We start from the raw sequence: 26,126 nt of genomic DNA, 5'->3' as shown, positions 1-26,126 counted from the left end.
GGAGAGGGAGAGAGAGAATCTTAAGCAGACTCCATGCCCAGCACAGAGCCTGACATAGGGCCCAATCTCACAACCCTGAGATCATGACCGGAGCCAAAATCAAGAGTCAGACAGTTAACAGACTGAGCCACCCAGGTGCCCTACAATATTTTATAATATATAAAATAATGACTTTCTGGAAATTCATGCCAGCAGCTAGCGACAGCAAGGGGTGGAGACTGGGGGACAGGGAAAGAGGAGGACTGTCTCCCCACGTTTCTTTTTCTATTCTAGGAATTTTATTTCATGTGAGTAGTAATTTTTCAAAGAAAATTTCAAAAGTAATCTAAGTTCCATTAGAAATATTTAATTTTCAAAATTGCTGTTCAGGGCACTGAATTTAGTTGACCATGGCATATTTCACGTCTTTGGGTTGTAAGGAGCCTGTCATACAAAGGACCCATCTGTCAGTTCCAAATAAGGAGTCCAAAGGCTGGATGCCAGGTCCTGATTCATCTCCCCTGTAGCCATGACTTGGGGCAGGTACCCAAGTGCTCATCGTGTTTAAAACAGCCCCACCGCCCACCTTTTTCATAGGCCCTGTGAGGCCTAAACAAGATGATGTAGGTAAAAGCTCTCTGCTAACAGAAAGCCTTTATTCAGGAATAGAATTGTTCACAGTGATCACACTTTGCAAGATTTTTTTCTGAAGTTCTTGTGTAAATTCAACACTCAGATCATGGACGCCAAATGTTCCATGAGTACAAGCATAAAAGTAAAGGTGATACTTCCAGAGAGCCTGTATCTATGATCACGGTGGCTGATTTTCTCCTTTGCTCCAGATTTTACCCCACCAGCATCACCTCGCACCCTGTGCGGGGCACCTTCCTGTAAGTGACCTTGTGGCGTGTCCCAGGGGCCTGTGTTCAAGGTTTTTTCCCCATCTTCCTTCGCTTCCCACTTCATTCAACCAGGAGCATTTTTCTGTGCTTGAATTAGTACTAATGCATAATGCTTAGATAAAAGTTACTTGAGATGTAAGAAAGTTTTTTGTTTTTTTTTTAAATTACACTAAAATCACAAGTCCAAGTCCCAGTGCCCATGAACAGGAGACTCCTACTGTCCCAGGAGAAACTGCCTGAAGTGGCGCCACCGTGTGGCCAGACTGTCTGCGCACCTTTAATCATTCACTTGACCAATGAGCCTTGGAAGGCTTCTCCACCCAAACACTAATTCATTATCAAAAGCAAAAAAAAAAAAAAAAAAATTGCTTTAATTTGGCGACATTTGAATGTTTCCGGTTTGCTCATAAAGTGAGGTTTCATTAATATTTTTATGCCGCATTCCTTATTGGGTCGATTTAAATTCACATAAATGCGGCCTTGCTGGAAATGAGGGGCATATGGCAGAGAACATGAGAAAAACAAAACATTTCGCAGACAATGCTTAGAGCTTATTTTTAAATTCTGAGCGGAAAATAATTCAAAGTAACGTTATGACAGCAAACAGGTGGATTTGTACAAATAAAAGGATGTTTACGGCCCACTATCTCCCTATGTGGTGAAAAAGAAATTCTCATTAATGAAGCAGACAGAGCTCCTCTCCTTCGAGAATTCATTGACCTGACAGCAAAGGAATTTTTTTTTTTTTTAAGTTTGTTGGGACCCTAACGAAGCAAACTGGGATGGCACATCAATCAAGAGATTGATCTGTGTTTGTGGACACCGGAGAGTGGATAGAGGTCTGGTCATAGAAGAATCAGGACACAGGAGGCTCAGCCCAGAGCTGGGGTAAGAGGGGGAGGTGGGGCTTCAGCCCGAACAAAACCCAGTCTGCTCTGCAGACCCAGGAGAGGCTCTGACACACCAGGAACAATGGAGGGAGCAGAACTAGGGTTGAGCATTTGAAAATTAATAATATCTCTAAGCAGAGCCTCTTCACCTTGTCCCACCCTCTCCTGATACCCACAGAGCAGACAAAAGCAAGATCAACAACCGAACCTCTCTCGTAGTCTGAAATAAAAAATGCAATAGAAGGCTGAGGGTAAACAAAGATATGTCTGAAAAAATAGAATTAAAGAAATATTTAAAATACGAAGAAGAAAATGTCGCAGGCTTAGAGAATCGATTCATGAAGTTCCACATCTCATTAACAAAGAAGCAGACGGAACAAAAAAGTGGAAGGAAGAAACTATCAAGGAAGTCATGTAAGAATATTGATCAAAGTTGAAGGAAGTTAATCTCCAGATCAAAACCTGGTGCAGGGGATCCCTGGGTGGCTCAGTGATTTAGTGCCTGCCTGGCAGTCCTGGGATCGAGTCCCACGTCGGGCTCCCGTCTTGGAGCCTGCTTCTCCCTCCTCCTACGTCTCTGCCTCTCTCTCTATGTCTATCATTAAAAAAAAAAAAAAAAACAAACCCTGGTGCAGTAACTTAAAAACCTCTCTTGTGGTTCTGTGGGTGGGCTGGGCTCCACTAGGTGGTTTTTGTGCTGAGGAAGGGCTCTCATGTAAACTGCTCTCAGAAGCTAGAACCAGAGCCATGTGAGGTTCGGTGAGGTTGGACATCCCAAAGGCTCATGCACATGGCTGGCAGGTGACACAGACTTTGGCTGGCAGCTCACCTGTGCCCTATGCATGGCCTCTCCGTGTGTCTGGAGCTTCCTCACAGTCTAGATGATAGGTTCCAAGAGTAAATGTTCCACTAAACAGAATGTAGAAGCTTATGATCTCTTAAGGCCTAGATCTAGAAACTGGCACAGTGTCTTTTCCGTATTCTATTGGTCAGACCGTCGTGGGGCCCACATTAAAGGGGGGGAGACATAAACCCACCTTCTTAAAGGGAGGAATGTCAGAGAATTCATGGTCATCTTCAAGTCACCACCAATCCTGTTTCTAGAAACAGAACAACGTAGGTCAATTACCGATAATGAGAATCAGAGCCAAACTCATTTTCCAGCACTCTCTCCCTTGGGTCCCACACTCCAGCTCCATGTGCCTTCCCGACGTTTCGAATGTGCCAGACTCATTTTGTCCTCAAAGACTTTTCTCTGCCATTGCCTCTGAGCAGAATACGATTTCCCTGTATCTTTGCGTGACTCATTACTTCCCATGATTCAAGTCTCTTCTCAAATGTCACCTTCTCAGAGAAGATGTTCCTGCCCATCACAACTAAAATAAGTTGCAATCAGCATTTATACCCTTAGCCTAAATTCTTCACAGTGCCTGGGGAGAATGGAGAGTGACTGCTAATGGGTTGTGGTTCTCTTCCCGAGGTGATGAAAGTGTTCTGAAGTTGATTGTGGTGATGGTTCCATTGCACCATTCTTGTGAATATAATAAAAAAAAAAAATCACTGAATCATATACTATAAAAGTGAATTTTATGGCAGATGAATTATATCTCAATAATAAGAAAAAAATCTCACTCTGGCCTTCCAAGGTGAGTAAATATATTTAAATTGCTCTGTAGCTCCATTCCACCCGTCCAACAGGTGTAGATCTCTGATCACCAGCATGGGCATTAGAAATGGACAATTAGAGGCTCCCTCCCAGATCTACTGAATCAAAATCTGCAGGGTTTTTTTTTTTTTTAAGATTTTATTTATTTATTCATGAGAGACAGAGAGAGAGGCAGAGACACAGGCAGAGGGAGAAGTAGGCTCTCCGTGGGGAGCCCGATGGGACTCGATCACAGGACCTCAGGATCACACACACCCTGAACCAAAGGCAGCTATCCCCAGGTGATTAAATGTACACTAACATTCAAAAAGCACTGGTCTATAGCATCATTGAGGGCATGTAGTCGTGTTTGGGGGTGACAAATATATGGAAAGTGTGATCACATTAAGACACTTTTTTAAAGATTTTTTTATTTATGTATTTGAGAGAGAGAGTGTGTGAGTAAGAGCACAAGCCAGTGGGGCAGAGGGAGAAGGAGAAGCAGACTCCCTGCTGGACAGGGATCCTGACTTGGGGCTCAATCCCAGGATCCTGGGATTATGACCTGAGCCCAAGGCAGACACTTAACCAGCTGAGCCAGGTGCCACACGTTAAGACACTTGTGGACGTAAGAGGTATTAGAAAAAAAAATTAATTAATTGACCTTTTTAATTTACTTACAAGTCCTCTTTAATATTAACAAAATGAAAGAAAAGCAAATGGAAGGAGACACTTGGAAGATGATAGGAGGAGCAGGGCTTACACATGTTCCCAAATGTCCTCAGGCTGATACTGGTTGTTTGTTTTGTCAACTGGAAATCACTCCAGGTGCAGAAGTTTCCCTGGCCCGTTGCTGTTTACTAATACGGCTGTGGCTCTTTTCCATAAAAAGAGGGAGGTGACTGTAGGGTGTGGAGGTTAACAATCCTCTTTAGACTATTAGACCTGGAGGCCTTGAGAGTCTGGAAAATATTCATTTGCATTTTTTGATTAATAATTTGCACTTAAGGGCACCTGGGTGGCTCAGTTGACGAAGCATCTGCCTTTGACTCAGCTTATGATCCCAGGGTCCCGGGATGGAGCCCCACTACACTCCCTGCTCAGTGGGGAGTCCGCTTCTCCCTCTGCCCTTCTCCTGGCCGGTGTGCTGGCTCATGCTCTCTCTAAAATAAATAAAATCTTAAAAAAAATAATTTGCACTTATTGTTGACAATAAAAATCAATATTTTTAAAGTTAAATTTCTCTTCTTAAATGATAAAATTAATGCATCACTGAAGCAATACAGATTTAATCATCTCTCGTTGTCTCTTCTCCCCCCTCCCCACCCCGGGTAAGCAGTACCCACGGTGTACGTGCCTTTCTCTGGGTTCATGTTGTACATATGACTACGAGCAGCCCCTCTGCTCTCTGGCTAAACCACACCAGGGCAGGTGCTTCCTCTCCTGTCTGCGGCTGGGTGGGAAGCACCAGGAGTGGTGTGCACCCTCCCCTCTCACACTTGCGGTTCTTTGGGCACCCTGGCCCCAAAGCCTTGACAGTGAAGGCAGACACATTCCAGTCCTGGGCTTTGTTTCCTCTCAGAAGCTTTCAGATCAGTGTCTAGACTAGAGAGGTTTCTAGATCTGGAAAGTTCTGCCTCTTGCCCCCCGCCCCCGCCCCGAGATTTACATGGCTGATTCCTCTTCTTAACTGAACCGTCAGCTTTTCAGAGGGGGCTTCCCAGACTACCCCAGCTCAAGTAACCCACTCACACTCCTCACCACCTGGTAGGTAATTCCTTACCGCAATATGCTTTCTAATTTCCTCATATTGCCACCATCTGAAATTATTTATCTGTTCCTTGTTTGTTGTCTCTCTCCCTGATAAGATTGCCAGCTGGCGTCTGCCCGCTACAGCAGGGATCTTGTCTATCTTGCTCGCAGAGCCTGGCATCTCATGGGCACGTGATGCCCTTACGCTGAACAGTGTGTGTAGCAGGCCTTTGGATGCTCAGGCTCTCTGCCCCCAGCCGCCTCAGAGCACACCTGCAGCCAGGTGGGCAGTGTTTCATGTGTCAAGAGCTCCCACCTCCAGTTTCCCAGCTCTCTTTTGTGTTCCTGTAGAAATTTCCTTTATTTTCTGTGAGCCCACTAGTGCCCTACAAAATAAGGTATATACAGGGTTGAGTTGTTTTATAGCAGGAGACTCTTCAGACACACTTGTGGTCATTTCCCCCCTTTGAACAAAGCAGTTCCCAAACACCAAGTGATGCCCCGCTTGCACCCCGACTTCCATCCTGGGCTCCTTCCCATCTCAGCCTAATGGCCCCGACTCTGCTATCCAGGTCAAGTTCTTGCCTGGCTCCAAATCCTTTCCTTCTAAGCATTTAACACAGCAGGTACCATATAATCGTCTTTGTTTCACTTGCTCGATGTCTGACTCTCTCTCTAGAAACTGTCAGCTCCATGAGTGCAGGCCTTGTTTGCTGTCAAGACTGTGTCTCCAGCATCCAGCCTGTGGTTTAGCACATAGTGGACCCCTCAACAAACATCCATTAAGGAATGAAGCACTCAGAAAAGGGGCAGATTTTCATCAGACTCATAATCACTAGCAGGGTGGGAGCTACCAGAGAACCAGGAGGTTGAGTTTTGGTTTTTTTTTTTTTTTGTTTTTTTTTAGGAGGTTGAGTTTTTACTAACTTTTCTACCTTCTCCTGGAGCCTGGCCCATGAGGAGTGCCAAGATCTCCCAGAGAGATATACTGAATATCGAATTACACCAAGTGACACTAGCCACTATAAACGCATTGTAGATGATCTAACTCGGTCCTGGCTGGACATACACAGCCCCCAAATCCAGAATTCCTAGCACCAAATCAGATCGGACCAGAAGGATCCCCCTGTGGCTGGCTGCCTTCCCCAGTGCCAGAAATATTATAAACCTTGTCTCCCCGCCCTGAGAATGTATGCTTTCCCATTTGATTTGTAAGAGCTGGTACCCAGCTGCAGTCTGGTGCGTGAAGGTATTCATTCCCTCTACCTCTGCCCCACCTGGAACTTTCCTGCATCCCTCCACTCTGCCTGGTGTTCATTAAGGCCTGTTTACCAGATGTCCCCCTCTGGGTTACTCCTAACTTGGCCGTTCTTCATTGTCACGTCGTACTCATTAGGAGGGTGATCCAGAGCCTCATCTCCCAGGAGAGGAGGAGGGAGTCTTCTCAGTCAGTTCTCCCCTCGCTGGTCTCTCTGCTCCATCATCTTGTAACACTCTGTTCCTAATTACTGTGCGTGACTACCGTGCTAATCAGTCTTTCCCATTTCGGGCACAGTTCCTACTTTCTGGATCCATCTGGTTGCACAAGTTAAGATTCTTTATATCTTGGTAATAGAAAACCTAAACCAAACCAGCTTAAGAAAGAAATGCATCATTTGGGTTGCTTTGCATGCAAATAACAGAATACCTGGTCAAAAGTGGTTTATGCAACAAGGACATTTATTATCTCTTATAACGACCTCCAGGGGAAGGGCAGTTGCAGCTTGGGGCCAGCAGCTTTGTTATGTCATCAAGGACTCAAGCTCTTTCTGCCTTGTTTGCTAATTTGTCCTCACGTGGCCACAAGAGGGTTGCCTCACTTTGAGCAACACAGGTGGACATGACATTTGGCTAAAGAGAAGCATTTCCTCTCAATGTCTATTTTTATTGTGGAGAAAACATTTTCGAGGAGAACTTCAATAGACTTCTCCTTAGTCCTATTGGTCAAGATTGGGCTATATTCCATACCGGAGGTACAAGGAAAGCTGGGAGGGAAGGTATTTTTTTGTGTGGTTTTTGTTAGGGTTTTTTTGTTTGTTTGTTTGTTTTTTGCCTCTATGGTGGAAAGGAGGCTTTGACAGTAAAGAAGAAGGTATAGGGAAACAGATAAATAGAAGATAAATCTCCCAGCCTCCCCTCCAGTGGGATTGAGGCCATGTGACAAGATCTGACCAACAGACGATGAGCAGCAGTGACATGTGCCTATTCTGGGTTGAGCTAATTAAGCCAATGCACTAATCCTGGACTGCTCACTTCTAGACTTCTAATGTCACAAGGAAAATTATAACTATTTTTGGCTAAGATCCTATAGTGAAGTTTCTATTATACCTAGCTAAATAGACCCTGTACACCTTTTACCCATCATGTTGGTTATTCTCCATTTGTTCCCACCCTAACTCAAGTTAATCCCCCCCTTTATTAGCCTTGCTCTGCCCAGAGACTGATCTATGGAGTGTATCACACAGGTTCTCTTGCTTCTGCCTTCATGCTGGCCTTTAGCCAATGAGAGGTAAAGTCATGTGAAGAGACGTTGGGGGGGGGGGGAGACCAACGTGTTTTACCCCCACTTCCACTTTTTCTAGCATTTCCTCTTTTCTTGGCATGACTGCCTCTAGGATCTCAGCTCCTGTCTGATGGCCCCTTTTCCATGGCTTCAGTCCTCATCAGGTTCTCTGGTAACGCTGCTTCTTCCCTCTGACACTTCAGGCCCAGGAAGAGTACTGTCTTCCCACTGCTGCTCATCCTACGGACCAGTATTAGCTTCCTATTATTGCAAATTATGACAAACCTGGTGGTAATTTTATCTATTTTTTTCTTTATCCACTTTATCTATATCATTTTTTTGGTTGCTTGTGCTTTTGGTATCATATCTAAGAAACCATTACCTAATCCAAGGTCACTAAGATTTATACCTACTTTTCTAATATTAGCTCTTACATTTAGGTCTGATCCATTTTGAGCTAATTTTAATTTTTTATTTTTTAAAAAGATTTTATTTATTCATGAGAGACACACAGAGAGAAGCAGAGATACAGGCAGAGGGAGAAGCAGGCTCCATGTAGGGAGCCCGATGTAGGACTCGATCCTGGGACTCCAGGACCACGCCCTGGGCTGAAGGCAGGTGCTAAACCACTGAGCCACCCAGGTGTCCCTATTTTGAGCTGATTTTGATATAAAGCATTAAGAAGGGGTGCAACTTCATTCTTTTGCATGCGGATAGCCAATTGTCCCAGTACAATTTGTAGCAAGGACTGTTCTTTCCCCCATTGAATTGTCTTGGCAACCGTGTAAAAAATCAATTGACCATAGATGAGTAGGTTTATTTCTGGACTTTTCATTTTATTCTATTGATCTATGTCTATCCTTATGCCAGCCACCACGCACTCTTGATTACTACAGCTTTGAGGTAAACTTTGGAATTGAGGAATGTGAGTTCTGCCAACTTTGCTCTTCTTTTTCAAGATTGTTTTGGCTTTTGGGTCGCTTGTCTTTCCATACGAATTTTAGGATCGGTTTCATGTCTGTCTCCTCGTGAAACCACGAAAGGAAAAGGCAAGCCTCTGAGCCATCTTCATGACCTACTGTGCTTGTAGGGTGTCTGGCTCACTAGTACGTACCAAAAGCTTGTTAAATAAAATGAAATGTTCCAGGTCTTTTTGTCTGGAGCTTGGAATGAATTTCCACCTAGGAGAATGCAAAGTGTCTGTCTCAGTTCCAGTGCATTGAGCTACACAAAACAACACAGATTAACACAGCCTGGAGATAGGCAGTTATTCAGCAACTCAGCTAGGTCCTTCCTTCCTCCCCCCTGTCCCCAGCATTCTGGGCTTTCCTATGCTTGTCACTTCATCAGCAGTAGATGGCTGCCAGCATGCCAGGTAGCAAGTCATCATACCAGCCTCTCAAAGAAGGAGTGAGGGTGGGGATAAAGGTTCTCTCTGGATGCTTTGTGTTTCATCCGGATGGGAAGACCCTCACTTCTCACTGATCAGAACTGGATCACAAGCCCATCCCTGGAAGGAGGAAGAGGAAGGAGGATCAGATTACCACGACTCATTTAAGCCAAGGGCAATTCACCCAATGAAACAGGCATTAGGGCAGCCTGGGTGGCTCAGGGGCTTAGTGCCGCCTTCAGCACAGGGCATGATCCTGGAGACCTGGAATCAAGGCCCATGTAGGGCTCCTTGCACGGAGCCTGCTTCTCCCTCTGCCTGTCTCTAATAAATAAATAAAATCTTAAAAAAAAAAAAAAATGAAGCAGGCATCAGAGAACACGTTTTCTGACATCCAGGTAAGCGGGGCTCAGGTGCCGTATCAGCTGCTGGGCAGTACGAGCAGGGCCTTCCTCCAGCTGAGTGCACACCATGCACAAAATGGTATTTTTGCAGACCTGAGTAGTAACCCAACTTACGAAATCGTTCCTTTGAGAAAATAAAACGAATTCTCGGCACCAAAGACAACTCTTTGGGCAACAACATTTGCCATGCACCCAAAATATGTAGAATGGACTTCATACATTTCCTGAACATAAAATCCCACCTGTCTCGGAGTCTTTGGGAGAAAATTTAGAATATTTTAGTTTGAGGACCGATTGTCAGCACAAGCTGCCTTGGTGCAGCTCTTCAGAAGGGACAGTTAACGGAGTTCACTAGGGGGAAAGACGGTTTTCGTCGTTAATTCGTGCTTTTGTTCTTTTGTTTTTCTGCCTTCACCCGGAGTGGGACCGCCCGCTCCCCGGGCGAGGTCCCAGAGCCACACGGCCTGTCTGGAGCCCCGCGCCCCTCCTGCTCCGCCAACACACGCGCACACTGCGAGTGTCGCTGGGCTGCGGGGGGGGGGGGGGTCCCCAGGGAGCCTAGACACCCCGGGAGACGCAGGCCTGGTGCGGGGGGGGGGGGGGAGCTCAGGACACCCCGGGGAGACGCAGGCCTGGTGCTGGGGGAGGGGAGTCCAGGACACCCCGGGGAGACGCAGGCCTGGTGGGGGGGGGGGGGGGAGCTCAGGACACCCTGGGGAGACGCAGGCCTGGTGCCGGCGGGGGGGGGGGGGGGAGCCCAGGACACCCCGGGGAGACGCAGGCCTGGTGTGGGGGGTGGGGGGGGAGCCCAGGACACCCCGGGGAGACGCAGGCCTGGTGTTGGGGGGCGGGGAGCTCAGGACACCCCGGGGAGACGCAGGCCTGGTGTGTGTGTGGGGGCCCTGGGGAGCCCAGGACACCCCGGGGAGACGCAGGCCTGGTGCGGGGGGTGGGGGGGAGCCCAGGACACCCCGGGGAGACGCAGGCCCGGTGCGGGGGGGGGGGGAGCCCAGGACACCCCGGGGAGACGCAGGCCTGGTGCGGGGGGTGGGGGGGAGCCCAGGACACCCCGGGGAGACGCAGGCCTGGTGTTGGGGGAGGGGAGCCCAGGACACCCCGGGGAGACGCAGGCCTGGTGCTGGGGGAGGGGAGCCCAGGACACCCCGGGGAGACGCAGGCCTGGTGCGGGGGGGGAGCCCAGGACACCCCGGGGAGACGTAGGCCGGGTGCGGGGGGGGGGAGCCCAAGACACCCCGGGGAGACGCAGGCCTGGTGCTGGGGGAGGGGAGCCCAGGACATCCCGGGGAGACGCAGGCCCGGTGCGGGGGGGGGGGGGAGCCCAGGACACCCCGGGGAGACGCAGGCCTGGTGCGGGGGGTGGGGGGGAGCCCAGGACACCCCGGGGAGACGCAGGCCTGGTGTTGGGGGAGGGGAGCCCAGGACACCCCGGGGAGACGCAGGCCTGGTGCTGGGGGAGGGGAGCCCAGGACACCCCGGGGAGACGCAGGCCTGGTGCGGGGGGGGAGCCCAGGACACCCCGGGGAGACGTAGGCCGGGTGCGGGGGGGGGAGCCCAGGACACCCCGGGGAGACGCAGGCCTGGTGTTGGGGGAGGGGAGCCCAGGACACCCCGGGGAGACGCAGGCCCGGTGGGAGGGGGGAGCCCAGGACACCCCGGGGAGACGTGGGCCGCGGCTGCAACGCCCCACAGGGCGCCCCCGAGCGGCCCGCCCGCGCCCCGGCCCCCCCCGCCCCCGCCGGCCTCCCGCCCGCCTCCCGCCGGCCTCCCCCCCGCCTCCCGCCCTCCCCCGCCGGCCTCCCGCCCGCCTCCCGCCGGCCTCCCCCCCGCCTCCCGCCCTCCCCCCGCCGGCCTCCCGCCCGCCTCCCGCCGGCCTCCCCCCCGCCTCCCGCCCTCCCCCGCCGGCCTCCCGCCCGCCTCCCGCCGGCCTCCCCCCCGCCTCCCGCCCTCCCCCGCCGGCCTCCCGCCAGAGGCGTCGCTGTGCGCTGGCGCGGGCCCGGGAGCCGCGTTCCGCGGGGAGCGGGCGCTCGCGCCGGGCCGGGCTTTCAGTTTCTGGCGCGAACTTCCGCCGCTCCGAAGTTGCTCGGCGCAGTGGCGCGATGTCGGGGGACAGCAGCGGCCGCCGGCCCGAGGGCCGGGGCCGGGGCCGCGACCCGCACCGGGACCGCACCCGCTCCCGCTCCCGCTCGCGGTCCCCGCTGTCGCCCGTGTCCCGCCGCGGCGCCGCGCCCGAGCGCAGGGAGGCCCCGGAGCGCCCGAGCCTGGAGGACACGGAGCCGTCGGATTCCGGGGACGAGATGGTGGACCCCGCGAGCCTGGAGGCGGAGACCGACCACGGCCTGTGCCGCCAGATCCGCCATCAGTACCGGGCGCTCATCAACTCGGTCCAACGTAAGGCGGGGCGGGCGGGCGCGGGCGGGCGGGGACGGAGGCAGGCCCGGCCGCGCTCGGTGGGCTCGCGGGGCGGCCCGTGCGGCGGGGGCGGGGGCCCCGCGGGAGTGTCGGAAACGCCGGCGCTCGGGCCGCACCGCACCGCACCGCGCCGCCCACTCGGAAACAAACGCGGGGCGGCCCCGCCCGCCCTCCCGGGGCCTCCGGGCTTGCAAAGTTTGGGAGCCGCCGCGAGGAGCGCTCCTCTGCGGCTGCACGAGCCCGGGGCCCCTTGGCGGAGGCGGCAGGCGGCCGGGCTCCTCTGAGGCTCCTGCGGCTTAGAGGCACGGCCCGCCCCCGCCCGCCCCCGCCCGCCCCCGGGCTCGGAGGATGTGCCGCGCGGGGAGGTGGCCCCCGCCCCCCGCCCGCCACCCCCCACCCCGCCGGGGACCCCGGGACCCGGGCTGGGCCGCGCTGCTGCAGGAGATCGCGCCGGCGAGGACTTGGTCGCGCGTCATGAGCACGTTTCCCCAAACCTTGTTTTTTGTTTGTTTGTTTGTTTTTGCATAGAAAACCGGGAGGATATCCTGAATGCCAGCGACAAATTAACAGAGGTCCTTGAAGAGGCCAACACTCTGTTTAACGGAGGTAATTCGTCACTTCATATACGGGAGCTCTTTATTATAAGTTTTAGGATGATTTTAATTGATTTTATATGACAGCCAAGTCATTGACGCCGGACATTTCTCCCATGAGTAGTGCCTTACTAGCGATGGAAGCTTTCTCATTGTAGCGGTAATACTGTTCTCATTGCCCTTGGCCATCCCCTGAGGCGTCCCCGAGGCGTTAGGAGAAATTCCGGGGGGTGCAGCCAGCAGCCTGTTTCAGCAGGCCCCCCAGGTGATCCTGTTGCATCCTCGAGGTTGAGAGCTTTGCACGTTTATCTTTCTGTCGCATCCCCTGCTGTATCCCCCGGATAGATTTGTTGAATGGGAGAAGCAAAGAAAAAAGCTGCCCCCTCCCTCCCACATCCTGTTTCCTTTCCCGTCCTCTTCCCAGTACAGGCCCACCTACAAGGGGGGAGGGGGGAGGAGTCTCCTAGTGGACCTGTGGGTTTCTACTGGGGCAAGAAAGAGAAATCTCAGAGCACTGAGCTCCAGACCATGGGGAAGGGGAAGTTTAAAAAAAAAAAAAAAATCTTGGTTTGAGGGGCACCTGCGTGGCTCATCAGTTAAGCATCTGCCTTTGGCTCAGGTCATGATCCCAGGGTCCTGGCGTCCGAGTCCCACATCAGGCTCCCTGCTCAGAGGGGTCTGCTTCTCCCTCTGTCCCTCCCCCTGCTCATGCGTGCTCTCTCGTGCTCTCTCTTGCTCTCTCTCTCTCAAATAAAATCTCAAGAAGAAACAATCTTGGTTTGAATTAAAAGTGTTCAGGACGCCAGCAGTCTATTCGATGACAGGACAGGTCGGGTCCCCCCTGATGTGAGTAGTGGGTCCCAGAGCCCTAGGGCAAGTCCCTGGACCCCTTTTCCAGGCCTGGACGTTCTGTGGCAGCAGAAAGGTGGAATACAGACGAAGGGGTCAGCGAGGAAGAGTCCACAGAACGTGCACTGCTGACACCACAATTCTTCACGTTCCTGGGACCAGGGTCCTTATTTCTAGTAATGTCCTAGTATGACTTAATGGCTTACCTGTTTCCCACCTTTTAACATTTTTCTGTCTGCACATTCTCAGATGAGTGTCTTTCTAGTTCTGGTCACAGCCTCCTGACCACTCCCCAGCTGGGTCTCCCAGGCTTGCTAAATCTCACTTCCAGAACTGGGCATTTCCCTTCCACCAGGTTAAATCCCTCCTCTACCGTCCTTAGCTTTATCTTCTCTCCACTCCTGGTCCCCAGGTCAGTCTCCTCAAGGTTCCTCTTGACTCCTTCACTCCTTTGCTGATTTACTGTGCATCTTATTAGTTCTTGAGCCACACACCGCCTCCCCCTCGGCTGATTCTGCTGTGCTGCCTGGGTCACCTCTTTCAGGCAGTTACTCAGCCGGGCTCTGGGAGTCTCCCAGCAAACACAGAATTCTAGATCCTTGGCATTCATCGTTTTAACTCAGTGGAGGCCTCCCAGCCACCTGTGACTGGGAAGTCTGCGTTTTCTGGCCAGCTGAGCTGCGAGGCCACAGGGAGCCCAGGAACGAGCCGCCAGCCTCTGTCTGCTGCCCTCTCTCACCCATGGTCACTTCCATAGCAGTGCTCCTGAAATAAAATGGGAGAAAAATGATGTATGTCAACAAAACCCAGAGTCAGCAAGTTCAGCAGCCCAAGGTGTGTTCGGAAAGTGGGGGACCCAAATGAAAAGGCCCCCAGGGGCAAGCCAGGCACAGATGTTTCTGTATTTGAGCTTTGCTGCTTTCCCCTCTAACTGGCTCCCTTTCCAGGTGTTTCCAGAGCACTTTCCTCTCGCTAGCCCATCAGGTCTGCCCTTAACACCAAAAGGCTTGTCCCTCCCCTTCCCTCTCTTCCCACTTCCTCCTGTTTCCCTGCCCCATTCCTTCTTGTCTCCTCCTGTTTGAATCTTTTTCTCTCCGTAGCTAATCTTAAATCCCGGGTCCTCTGTCAGACATTTCTGAGTCACCCATCCTTAGAGTCGCTGCCCTGCTATAGGCTTGGTGGCCTGCGCTGCCAGCACTGTTACTTCCCTGAGGCTCCTTGACCATTTACTGTTGCTGCTCTACAAGCTACCCGGCCCTCCACAGAGTGGGCCTTCCTTCCCACTTACCTCTGCACAGGTGGTAATGGGGCCAAGACGCGCTGCTGGGGTCAGAGGGAAAAGTGGGTGGGTGTTGGAGAGGAGAGAGGCTCTGTTGAACCAGAGCTATGAAGACCTGGGGACTCAGTTCCCAGGAGCAGGCCCCTGGAGGGAGAGTGGCTTTTAGGAGGACTGGTCAACTTTGACTCCAGATTTTGGTGGGATGGTGAGGGAGCCAGGTTTTAGAGGGAGATGGGTATGTTTGAGATTTTTTGTTTTTTTTTTTTTTTTTTTTTTTTAATTTTTTTTTAGGGGTTTTTTGATCCAGTGGAAAATGCCACATAAGTAGGTAGAAATTTCCTGGAAAATCCCTGTGAATAATGCATATTTAGTAATGTGTATTTTCCTTCTTTTCTGAATAGTGTCCCGAGCAAGAGAAGCAGTCCTAGATGCCCAGTTTCTCGTTTTGGCTTCAGATTTGGGCAAAGAGAAAGCAAAGCAACTGCGTTCTGATCTGAACTCGTTTGATATGTTAAGATATGTTGAAACTCTAGTAAGTTCAAAGTTACAGAATCTTAATAAAAAAATGTTTCCCCTGTCACATATTGCATAATTATCTACTTTGCTTATATCTCTATGCAAATGGCTTTCACTTCCTTTTTCCTTTTTGGGAGGTGTCTGGAGTGGGGGAGGCGTGTCTCAGAGTCCTCCAAAGAGATCTCACCAAGTTAAACAATACTGGAGAGCTAGGTGGTGGAATTTAGGGTGGCAGCTTAGAGGTTTAAAAATCCCTTAGCATTCTAAGACGCTGGGTGCACGTTTATTTACAAATGGCCATTTTTTCCCCCTGAACTATCGGTTAATAAGGGTTCTAGCTCATTCTCAGTGACTCCAGGTGGCAGAGCTCAGCTGGACAGTTAGGCCTGATGGGGGGGCATGTTATCTGTCTTTGAGACTATCTTGGAACTATATGAATATGCTTGGGATTTTGCTTTTTTTTTGTAGGTCTTTTCTTTGTTTTATTCACCTTTGAATGGTTGTTACCTAAAATTTTAAAACTTTTCTTTGGTGGATTTGCCAAAAAAGCACAATGAGGGCTTACCTTGCATTTTACAACGTTGTGGTTGGTTTTTTTTTTTTTTTTTTTGGTTCCCCTCTGAGCTAACCTCTGTCCTAGCATTTTTGCTAGGACTTTGAACTTCTGACTGAAGGTTTGTTAAATGGTTATTAAAATGATGTAGTACCATGAGACTGACCCAGATAAGTTCGTTATTTTGTAAAGGTGGGAGACAGATGAATTTTCTGTTGTTTTTAAAGCCGTAAGTGGTTTAAAATTGAAATTTAACTTACATTTAAAACCTTAAAATTTTCTCTTTTAATTTTTTTATCACAAGGTATAATGCATTTGGAAAATGCACACTAATGTATAGCTGAATAAATAAAAGTGGCCATATACTGGGTTATCTTTTTAAAAATTACTGGTATTTATCCAGGTGAGCTGTGTACTTTAACAGATCAAAATAAATTTCTGGAAGTCTTAAGGCATTCAGTGTAAAGCCCTAAATTAATAGCTGTAATCACTGGGTGTGGAAGTCCCTTCTGGGTACATCAAGTGTAGATACTACAAGGAAAAGATTGGTAGGTTTGACCAGACAGAAATGGACCCCTCCTCCTACACATGTGGTAGGGGGGACCGGGTGGTGGAGGGACAGACTTACTGACTTGACATCTCTGATCAGGCTCTTGCAGCCTGTCCTTTCTTCAGGGTTTGTTGCCTTTAATAGGGGTAGGCGCCCTGGGGGCTTTTTGATGATTGTTTATATTTGATATTACTGTTTTAATTTGATAACTTGTAGGCATTTTATAATTTCATTATGTAATCAAAGTACTTTCATTTTCTGTAAGATCGTGTGGGATAAGAGAATCCTTAGACTTCTGGCAGTTCTTCCCAGGAAGGCAGGTGTAAGATGAGCGATTCTCTGACGCTAGACCATTGCTCTCTGGATGTTCTGAGACACAAGCTGAATAGAAGTCTCTAGGAGGTTGGCTTAAAAACGATAATCTGAAAGCCAGCTAACCTTGCCTGTTCTATCCTGGAGCCTTTGATTTGGGATGTGATTTCAGTTTTGTGTGTTGGCACAGCTTTCCTAATACTTGGATGGACTAAACATTCATTCATTCTAGTATTTCTACCTTTGAAAGTTGGAATTTATTTAAAATTATTTGTATAATAAGAAATGTAGCCAACGTGTTAGGGCACTGAAAACAGGCTTTTTGCCTCTGGCCTCTTAAAGTTTAGAGATAGAGATTATGGGATGCAGTGTATGATTGCTTGTGGCTTAACTGGGGTTTTTTGTTTCCCTTCATTTTTGTAGCTGACACATATGGGTGTAAATCCACTAGAAGCTGAAGAACTCATCCGTGATGAAGATAGTTCTGATTTTGAATTCATAGTCTATGACTCCTGGAAAATATCAGGCAAAACAGCAGAAAACACCTTTAATAAAACCCATACATTCCACTTTCTGTAAGATTACTTTAAAAATATGACAGACCAGCCATTTGTAAACCTTGTTTTTTATTGTAGGAACAAAGGTGATCTAGTACGGTGGAAGTGACAATCAGGATGCCATTGTTGGGAGATTTTTCTAAACATTGATTGAAAAGCCCATAAAATCTCGATGTGGATGGAACCTCATCCTGCTCAGTTTAAGCGGGAAAGGCTGTGGCCAGAACCTCTGACCACAGTGCTCCGCTGGCTGCTTTGTTTTCCATCGTGTGAGGCTTTGGATCTGGGGCATGCCATCTGGCTTTATTTTGTCGCCCTTAATCCTTAACTCCTAGGAGGATGATACCTCTTAGGGAGGGGATCTCCAGATTCTACCAATGTATGTAAAGCGCCATTTATTGTAATTTCCTGTTGGATGGTCGCTGACCTGTCCTCGAAGCCTGCTTCAGTCACTCCCATAAACTGCCCAGCTTGTTTTTTGGAGACTAGTTTTGAAAAGTTTTCATTTATACTCAAATTAGCTTCTATCTTAATATCCTAGTTCAGTCCTTTTGGAGAAACTGAGAATAGCCCCTACTGCTTCTTTTGTAAGACCACCTTCAAATGCATTGGTGTGTTCCCCAGCAGATACTTTCTCTAGAGCAAGCACCCATTTGTTTCTTCCTTAAGTGCTTGAGCTCCGGGACATTTGTCGGTTCCAGTTCACCCTCCCAAAGCTCCTGAGGAAGGTAAACCTCAGGGAGGCAGCTTTGGAGACACACAGGTGCGAGGCCAGGCATCTGTTTTTAACAAGCCTTCAGCTAACCCAGGTGCCCAGAACCACTGCACACACAACAGCATAAAGATCAGACTTCTTCGTCGCAGGAGAAAGTCCAAATCTCTATTTGTTGCCGTTGAGTTCTAGGCTCTGTCATAAATCCCAAATATCTAAATGCAGCCTTGGGTGCTGTGCCTTAAACTTTCATCACCTGGCACAACCTGCATCCACAATGAATTGCATAAAGCTTTGTGCCCCTGCACTTGCTGTTATTTAGCCTACAGTATCTCCCCCCCCCCCCCCCAATCTTTTCTGTCTGGGTTTGCTTATCTCCTAGGCCCTAACTTGGAAGCCTCTAGTAGCTTCTCCAGACAGAGGTGTCATTGGGAGATGAGAGAGCACTCCCATGGCTGGGTAGATCCCTGCCCACAAGCTCTCACAGCACTTGAGTATTACTCTAGCATAGCACTGTGGGATCTACCATATTATGTCGGAATGGACATGTATGTATGTGTGTGTGTGGATTTGGATCTGTCCATCTACACTGCACACTGAGCTCAAGCATAGGGACCACATGGGTCTATGTTCTCAGGGCCTTGGTCTCTTCATGGTACATCAATTACTGTAGCTTATCTCTGTATTAGCACTTTTTTAAGGGGGTGTAGCGGGTCCAAAGGGGAAAAGAATCCCATTGCTTCTGTTTGACCTGTCATCTTGAGACGTGTGTTCTGTAGTCCCAGGCTGTAAGCTGTCTTGGCACCCCTGGTCCAAAGGCTTTTAACCCCAGTGGGACTGTTTGTTCCTCTTCCCCACATGTTCATCCTTCCCACTGATCTGAAGTTGGCCTTGCCAAAGAGACAGCAGGCTAGCTGGGAAGACCACAGGCATATTTACCAGTTTACTGTTGAGAGCAAGATAGGAAGGTGTTTGAGGGGGTATCTGGTTGCGTAGAGCTCCTAGGGGTTCTTTGAGACACACAAAGGGAACAGGTAGGATGTCACAGAACTGACCAGAGTTTTGGTCCGATGTCAGTTCATATATTACTGAAGCCCGGTCTGAATTTGACCATTCCATGGGAACTGCTTCCAGTTAGTGAAATCAGTTTGTTTAAAAAACAAACAAAAAAAGACATGAAAGCATATTTCTCATTAGGTTGGGTTCAATACAAGGAGAGTTCCCTGTGCCAAAGCCACGAAGTGAACGTCCAAGAAAAGGTCCCACGACAGAAGAGAAGAAGACAATGCCTGACCAGGTTTGTTTTTTTAAAAAACACCTCAGTTTAAAGTAGCTATTGATACAACATATGTGCAGTTTGGCCACCTTTTCTAAGCTTTAAGATCTGGAGTCAGGTTAGGTCGCTAAAATAATTACTTCGATCATTTCTTAAATCATGTAAGCCTTTTAAACATTTTGTTGTATGAACCCCCTGTCTTGGTTTTAATTCATTTCTGTAGTTTGGATCAGTTCTAAGCCAGGGGTTCTCAGCCTCAGTGCCATCGCCATTGGGGGCTGGGTCCTTGTCTGTTGTGGGAGGCTGTAGCATCCCTGGCCTCTTCCCACTAGATGCCACCTCCTCCTCCCCACTTATCCCCAGGTTGGGACAACCAGAAACACCCCCCAGATATTGGCAGGTGTCCCTGGGAGTTAGACTCACTCCCAATTAAGAACCACTGTTCTAAACGGCACTTTTTAAAAAATTTTGCTACTTACATACAACCTGAAAATGGTTGATTTGGTGATGTTACTCCTCCATTAAAAAGTTAATATAAAAATGTTACGGAACTAGAAAATCTTTTTTTTTTTTTTTTAACTAAATTTTAAGACGATAAAAACTGCTCGGCAGTCCCGATAAAAGGCTTTTAGAAGAGTTTGGACATAGAAAAGAGCAGAAACATGAGCAGGACAGGCAAGTAGGTCGGTCCGCGTGCTAACGACTCTATATTTTCAGTTAAGTGAAATGGAAGAATCACATCAAGAAGCGACAGAGAAAGAAGTGGAAAGAATTTTGGGATTGTTGCAGACGTATTTCCGAGAAGATCGTGAGTATGATACCAGGTTCAAAGCGGAGGGGTTCATATTTAACAGACACGTCTCACTTGCAAGGAGAAGTTGTTTTTTGAGAAGCGTTTTCAGTCCTACGTAATGTCTGAATCCCCTTGGTTCTTTCTTGGCAGGTCTACTTAATGAGACTTCTCTCCCCCAGCAGCCCCACGTGTGAGTGCTGGCAAAGTCACCTCCTGTTCTTGTTTTAAAAAGCTGGGGTATTTTTTCTGTTACAAAATAAAAGTGCCATAGAAGTGAGCAACCTAGAGTCGAGCACCTATCCCCACTCACCTCAGTCCCCCGAGGCAGCCCCCTCCCTGTGTGCGTCAGGTCTTTAGGTCAGTAACGTAACTCTGCACAGAAGTAGTTGGGAATTTTCTGGTTTTTTTTTTTTCTTTTTTCCCAATATGAGTTTTCCACATGGACCTTCTCTCCCATATCAGTACATACAGATCCCCCTCATTTTTCTCAATGATTCCCATCGTATGGTTGTATCATACTTTGAACAAATCCTTGTGAGTGGACAACCGAGTCCTTTGCAGCATTTTGTTCTTGTGAAACCCACTGCAGTGGAAAATATTGGTATGCAACTTTGTGCACATGTGCTGATATTTCTGTAGGACAGTTTTTGAGAGGAGGGTGGCCAGATGAGTGGGCATATGTATTTTTAATGTCCAATTGCCCTCTAGAAAGGCTGTATCAGTTTACATTCCTATGACAGATTGAGTGCCCATTTCCTTCCTCTGATAACACAGGAGAATGTTGGTCTTCTTGATTGGCAAAAAAATCATCTTCCCTGTTTTGAAGATTTTTTTTTCCTTCTTTTGTCTATAGCTGATACTCCTATGTCGTTCTTTGATTTTGTGGTTGATCCACATTCTTTCCCCCGAACAGTGGAAAACATCTTTCATGTTTCCTTCATTATAAGGGTAAGATTTATGATTATTTCTCTTTTTTTCTAGTATACCTTTTAAAAGGCAAATAATAGGGGTGCCTGGGTGGCTTAGTTGGTTAAGCATCCGACTCTTCATTTGGGCTCAGATCCTTATCTCAGGGTCATGAGATCAAGCTTTGCTTTGGGCTCTGTGCTGGGCATGAAACCTGCATACCACTCTCGCTCACTCTTTCTCTTTTTCTCTCTCTCTCTCAAAAAAAAAGGGGGGGGGATAAACATAAAAGTTGTGAATGGGAGCTGGCAAAGGTACTAACTGGTGTGTATGGTTGGCCCATTTGGCAAAATGCTAGCACAGAAGCAGAAGAAACGAGCTGAAAATTTGTGTGGGCACCTGGCTGGCTTAGTTGGTGGAGCATGCGACTTAATCTTGGAGTTGTGAGTCTGAGCTGCACGTTACGTGTAGAGATTACTAAATATAATAAACTTTAAAAAAAAATTGTGTGCTTGCTTTTACGTTTTAGGAATTATTTACAGAAAGAATTGACAAAATTTGAATATGGAGCTATAGATAACAGTGCAAATGCTGTAAATGTTAAATTTCCCAAATTTGATAAGAAAATATCTTGTTCTCAAGAAATACACACTGAAAGTTTTCAATTAAGGAAGAGGAGCAGGTCATCTATCACTAATTCTGTCCTTAAAATTATTAGTGCCTGTGTAGAGAAGGGGAAATAATGTGGCAAAACTTGAACAGATGGTGAAGTTGGGGAAACAATATATGGGGGGTTCTTTATAGTAGCCTTGTAGCTCCTTCAGTTTGAAATTATTTCAAAATAGAAGGTTCAAGGGACGTCTGGGTACTTAAGTGGTTGAGGGTCTGCCTTGGGCTCAGGGCAAGTCCCACAGGAGCCTGCTTCTCCCTCTGCCTATGTCTCTGACTCTCTCTGTGTCTCAAATAAATAAATAAATAAATAAATAAATAATAAATAATAAATAAATAATAAATAAATAAATAATAAATAAATAATAAATAAATAAATAAATTCTTCAAAAAAAAAAAAAGAAAAAATCCTTGCTCAGATTTATACTGTGGAAATTTGCTTTGGACTGACTTTAGTCTTAATAGCAGTTGGCACTCTTTATGGAAGGTCAATTTGATTTTAACCTCAGACAAAAATCTTTTTTTTTTAAGATTTTATTTATTTATTCATGAGAGGCACACAGAGAGAGAGAGAGAGGCAGAGACACAGGCAGAGGGAGAAGCAGGCTCCATGCAGGGAACCCAACGTGGGACTCAATCCCAGGTCCCCAGGATCACACCCTGGGCCCGAGGCGGCACTAAACCGCTGAGCCACTGGGGCTACCCACAGACAAAAACCTTTTATCGACCAAAGTATTGTCCCAGAAATGGTAAAGGCATATTTTGTCAACAGTTAATGATGAGTTATGCATAATAAAATGCTGAGTGTCCAAAAATCTGCATGAATCATATTTAAGAGCCAAGGAAGGTCTAAGAGCCAAGCCAGTTTCAGTTTTATTTAGGAGATACTCAGGATGAAGACTGGTCAGAAACCTGAGGGATGCCTCATTGGAAAGTCTTGTCCACGTAATGTCCTCATTGTTAATGGTATATTTTGATTGTCTGGGATATGGAATTTTTTGTTTTTTGTTTTGTTTTTGTTTTTGTTTTTGTTTTTTGAGAGAGAGAGAGAGAGAGAGAAAGAGAAGGAAAAGGAGGGGCAGATGGAGAGGGAAAGAATCTCAAGTAGACTCTCTGCTGAGCCTGGAGCCCAAAGTAGGGCTCAGTCTCATGATCCTGAGATCATGATCTGAGCTGAAATCAAGAGTCAGTTGCTTAACTGACTGCACTACCCACATGCCCCATGGAATATGGGGTTTTCTAATTAATGTTTTTTATCCAATGGTTATAGGTTTTGGATCTAATTTTTTAAATAGGCTTTTGAATCTAAATCTAAAATTATGTTTGTGCTTTAGGATGGTTTTGCAAGAATAAAGCTTGATCAAGACCGACTGCCAATAATAGGTAAATGATGCTACATTAAGAAAAATTAGTTTTAGAGAAAATGTGTCATTTGAGTTCATGAAATGCAACTGTGAGTATGCATTTTAGGTAACCAACTTTTACAATGCTGTATCTCTCTCAACTAACTGAAGTACTGCCAACACAGGCATTACTTAAAAACCAGGGGGTTCATCTGTATCATTGACTCAACATCTACTGCCATATGGATTAACAAGGAAGTCCCTCCAATTTTAATTTAGAATGTTTGTAATTAAAGTTACTGTTGTACTTTCTTCCCTTCTGTTTTCCCCTGAAGCCAGCTCCCTCTCCTCAACCTTGAGAGAATCTTTCTTAGTTGAATAATTCCACTTCTCTGTGAATCCTTTCTTTCTGAGGTCTCCTGGAGAGAGCCAAGTACTTGCATTGCCCTGATTGTTATTTAATGGTTCTCAATTTCTCTGGGACTCAGTAGGATTCTCTCTGGGGTTGGTAGGCAGATATGCAGAGGTTTTCAAATGATTGCCACTAGTAACTCTACTATGGGAGGGTGTTTTTTTTTTTTTAATAGAAGCTAAGGGATTATTTGCTACCAAAATAACATGGTTAAGTGTCACTGATGAGTGGAATCCTAATAAGTATTTAATACTCTGAGTGTCTTCTATACAGGTTCATTCCTTCTCAGCACTTTCTGTTCAGAGTACCTCTTGTGATTTGATAACCTTTGTACACTTTTATCTTTGAAACAGAACCTGTTAATATTAATGAAGAAAGTGAGGGAATTGACCAAAACACCCAAATTAGGAATCAAGGAATTATAGCTTTGAGCTACCGTGACTGGGAGGTAAAACGTAAAACTCTGCACATTGCCCCAGGGTAGTTCTGTCTCCCTTGTTATTTGCTGTAAACCTAATGCCCAAATGTCTTTGTTCTCTGCCAGGAGATTGTGAAGACCTTCGAGATATCAGAGCCTGTGATTGCTTCAGGCCAGAGTCAGCAGAGGCTAAGCGCTTGACACCAGCAAAGGTAACATTTCCTATGTGTTATTAAATTCCAAGTAGGTTCCAGACCATCTTCCTTTTTCCGCATTCTAGTGAAATTGGGATTTGCCTCCCTCTAGTGCCTCATTCTTAAAACTGTGTGTGCTGGTGGGAAAGGCAGTGCCAGGTCTAGTGGCTGTGAGTCCCCTTCTTTGGATTACTTCAGTTGTTCTAAAAATTTGTGGTTGAAAGAGGCAGAGCAGGAATTTGTTTCCACCTTCTCCCCTCCCTAATGGATTGATAAACTAGATAAGTGATAAAACGAGATTCGCTTATGTTACAGCTATGAAGTAGAAAAGGAGTATTAGGATAGAATTACCTGGAATGATGTCAGTAAATGGACATTTCTGAAATCTGAGTTATGCTGTGAAACACTTCATTTTTACGAAAGAGAACATGCTAGCAGGAAGTTTTCGATATGATTGGGCATTTGCTATGGGTGGGAGTCAGGAAACCTGAATTCTGTTTGCTTCATCCCGTTAGTTTAAAATCACTGAGCAGGTCACTTAATCTTACTCACCTTCATTTGGTCTATAAATCTATCTGTAAAATTGATGGGATTCTGAATGAGATCATTAAGGTTTTTTTTTTTTTTAGCTCAAATTTTCTATAATTTTGAGAGTTTAAAATTAGCTTTTAATACTTAATGTAAATGCTTAACATGTACCTCAATTAATTGAGCTTCTTTTGTTCAAAGATAACTTGAGGGAAAGAGAACAGACATAAGGTATATAATGTGGGTGGACTGGGGCCCTACTCCCTGAGAAAGGACTAGTGGTTAGATTCTATTACGTATATCAAGTGAACTTTTGATTCATTTTATCATTTGTAAACTGTTAACAAGCTATTCTTTACTCTTTTTTTTAGGACTCAGATGGATAGTGAAATCCAAAAAGGGAAGCAGCATGTATTGTATATATTGTATGATTAAACATTTTTAAAGACAGATTGTTTTTAGTAAAATGTAGCTTTTGATAGTTATGAATTTGTCATGGTTGTCTTTGATTAAAGGAAATTCACTGCCATATTCACAAACTGTAGTTACTCTTTATTTTCTGATCATGCCAGAGATTGTCCTTTCTCTAGTTCTGTCCACGGAAAGTTTTTTAGTTAGGTTGTTACAGCCTGTAGATCATTCTGGTTCTTTTTATATCTCTTTAGCTGTAAAGTTAGCTGGATGAGTCAACAAATCTAGGTTGAACTGTATGAAATTGTTGTTTTTGTAGGTAAGACACCATCACATATCAGCAACTGTGTATGATTCAGCCTGTGATTTACTCACAAGAAACTATGTGGCCCTGTGCCAGGCCAGGCTGGGAAGTGTCCCCAGCAGTCCTCTGTCTACACCACAGGGCAAAACCATACAGCGGGGTGGGTAGTGTATTCCTACCTATGCTGCCGACTTTCACTGGCCTTTCAGGCCTGTCCGGATGTTCTCTAGCCCTGTATTGGTTCCCTTTCCCATTCCCCAGCTTCCTACACACCCCCCTCCTTCCCTCGAGTATCAGAGCCGGGGTGTCGCTTCTATGGTAGGCTCTGGATCCCAGCCCTTCCTGGTGCTCAGGTGTGAGTCCCCCTCCACACCTAGTGCCTTCCCTGCAGCCATGGTCGTTGCTCATCTTAAGACAGCTCTTGTGACCCTCAGTTACTGTCCTGTCTCTTCTTTGAGCAAGGACCACTTGTACTCTCCCCTCCTGGCCATCTTGGAGTCCATGCACCTCCTTTGCCAGCATTCTCCAGGGGCCATTTTAGGCCAAATTGGTGATTCCTTCCCAAATAATTAGGTCCTGGGGTTAAATGCTGCACATTTGACACTCAAAAATCCGATCCTGGAGGGCCACCCAGGTGGCTCGCTTGGTTAAGCACCTGACTCTGACTTCAGTTCGGGTCATGATTTCAGGGTCCTAGGATCGGGCCTGGCATCAGGCTCCATGCTCAGTGCAGTCTGCTTGTCCTTCTCTATCCCTCTGCTTGCTCTCATACATTTAAAAAAATTTCTACTCCTGGAAAGCTGTACATCCTCATGTCTGGTGCTTTCCCTGGCTCCCTTCCCTCCATCTTACTCTCAGGAGTTATACTACATCTATATCCTGAACATTCTCCAAATTATATTTGACTTCAGTCTGAGAAGCCACAGGCATGCGTGACCAATGGCTTATTGGCAGCACAGGGCCTGTTTTAAATGTGTATAAAATAGCCCCCAATCTGTCCTCCCTGTAATCCCTATA

At 47.1% G+C, this 26,126-nt stretch overlaps 1 protein-coding gene and 1 long non-coding RNA gene across 2 annotated transcripts; one reads left to right on the top strand and one right to left on the bottom strand.

The window, feature by feature from the left end:
• The first annotated feature begins 11,473 nt into the window (after positions 1–11,473).
• Positions 11,474–24,933, top strand: NSMCE4A (NSE4 homolog A, SMC5-SMC6 complex component). The gene is made up of 11 exons (XM_072740262.1): positions 11,474–11,913; positions 12,463–12,540; positions 15,057–15,187; positions 17,010–17,161; positions 19,053–19,152; positions 19,849–19,939; positions 20,778–20,872; positions 22,834–22,882; positions 23,608–23,702; positions 23,799–23,884; positions 24,766–24,933. Exons 1-10 carry the CDS (start codon positions 11,622–11,624, stop codon positions 23,871–23,873), a joined length of 1,158 nt encoding a protein of 385 aa, XP_072596363.1. The 5' UTR covers positions 11,474–11,621; the 3' UTR covers positions 23,874–23,884; positions 24,766–24,933.
• On the bottom strand, positions 12,531–14,800 carry LOC140595739 (uncharacterized). The gene is made up of 2 exons (XR_011997609.1): positions 14,665–14,800; positions 12,531–14,141 (listed from the first exon to the last, which is right to left on the bottom strand). It is a non-coding gene; the product is annotated as an uncharacterized lncRNA (long non-coding RNA).
• Positions 24,934–26,126: the final 1,193 nt, after the last annotated feature.

The sequence above is a fragment of the Vulpes vulpes genome, chromosome 15, assembly GCF_048418805.1.
Source record: "Vulpes vulpes isolate BD-2025 chromosome 15, VulVul3, whole genome shotgun sequence".
NCBI lineage: Eukaryota > Metazoa > Chordata > Mammalia > Carnivora > Canidae > Vulpes > Vulpes vulpes.
This window is presented reverse-complemented; position numbering and strand designations above follow the sequence as displayed.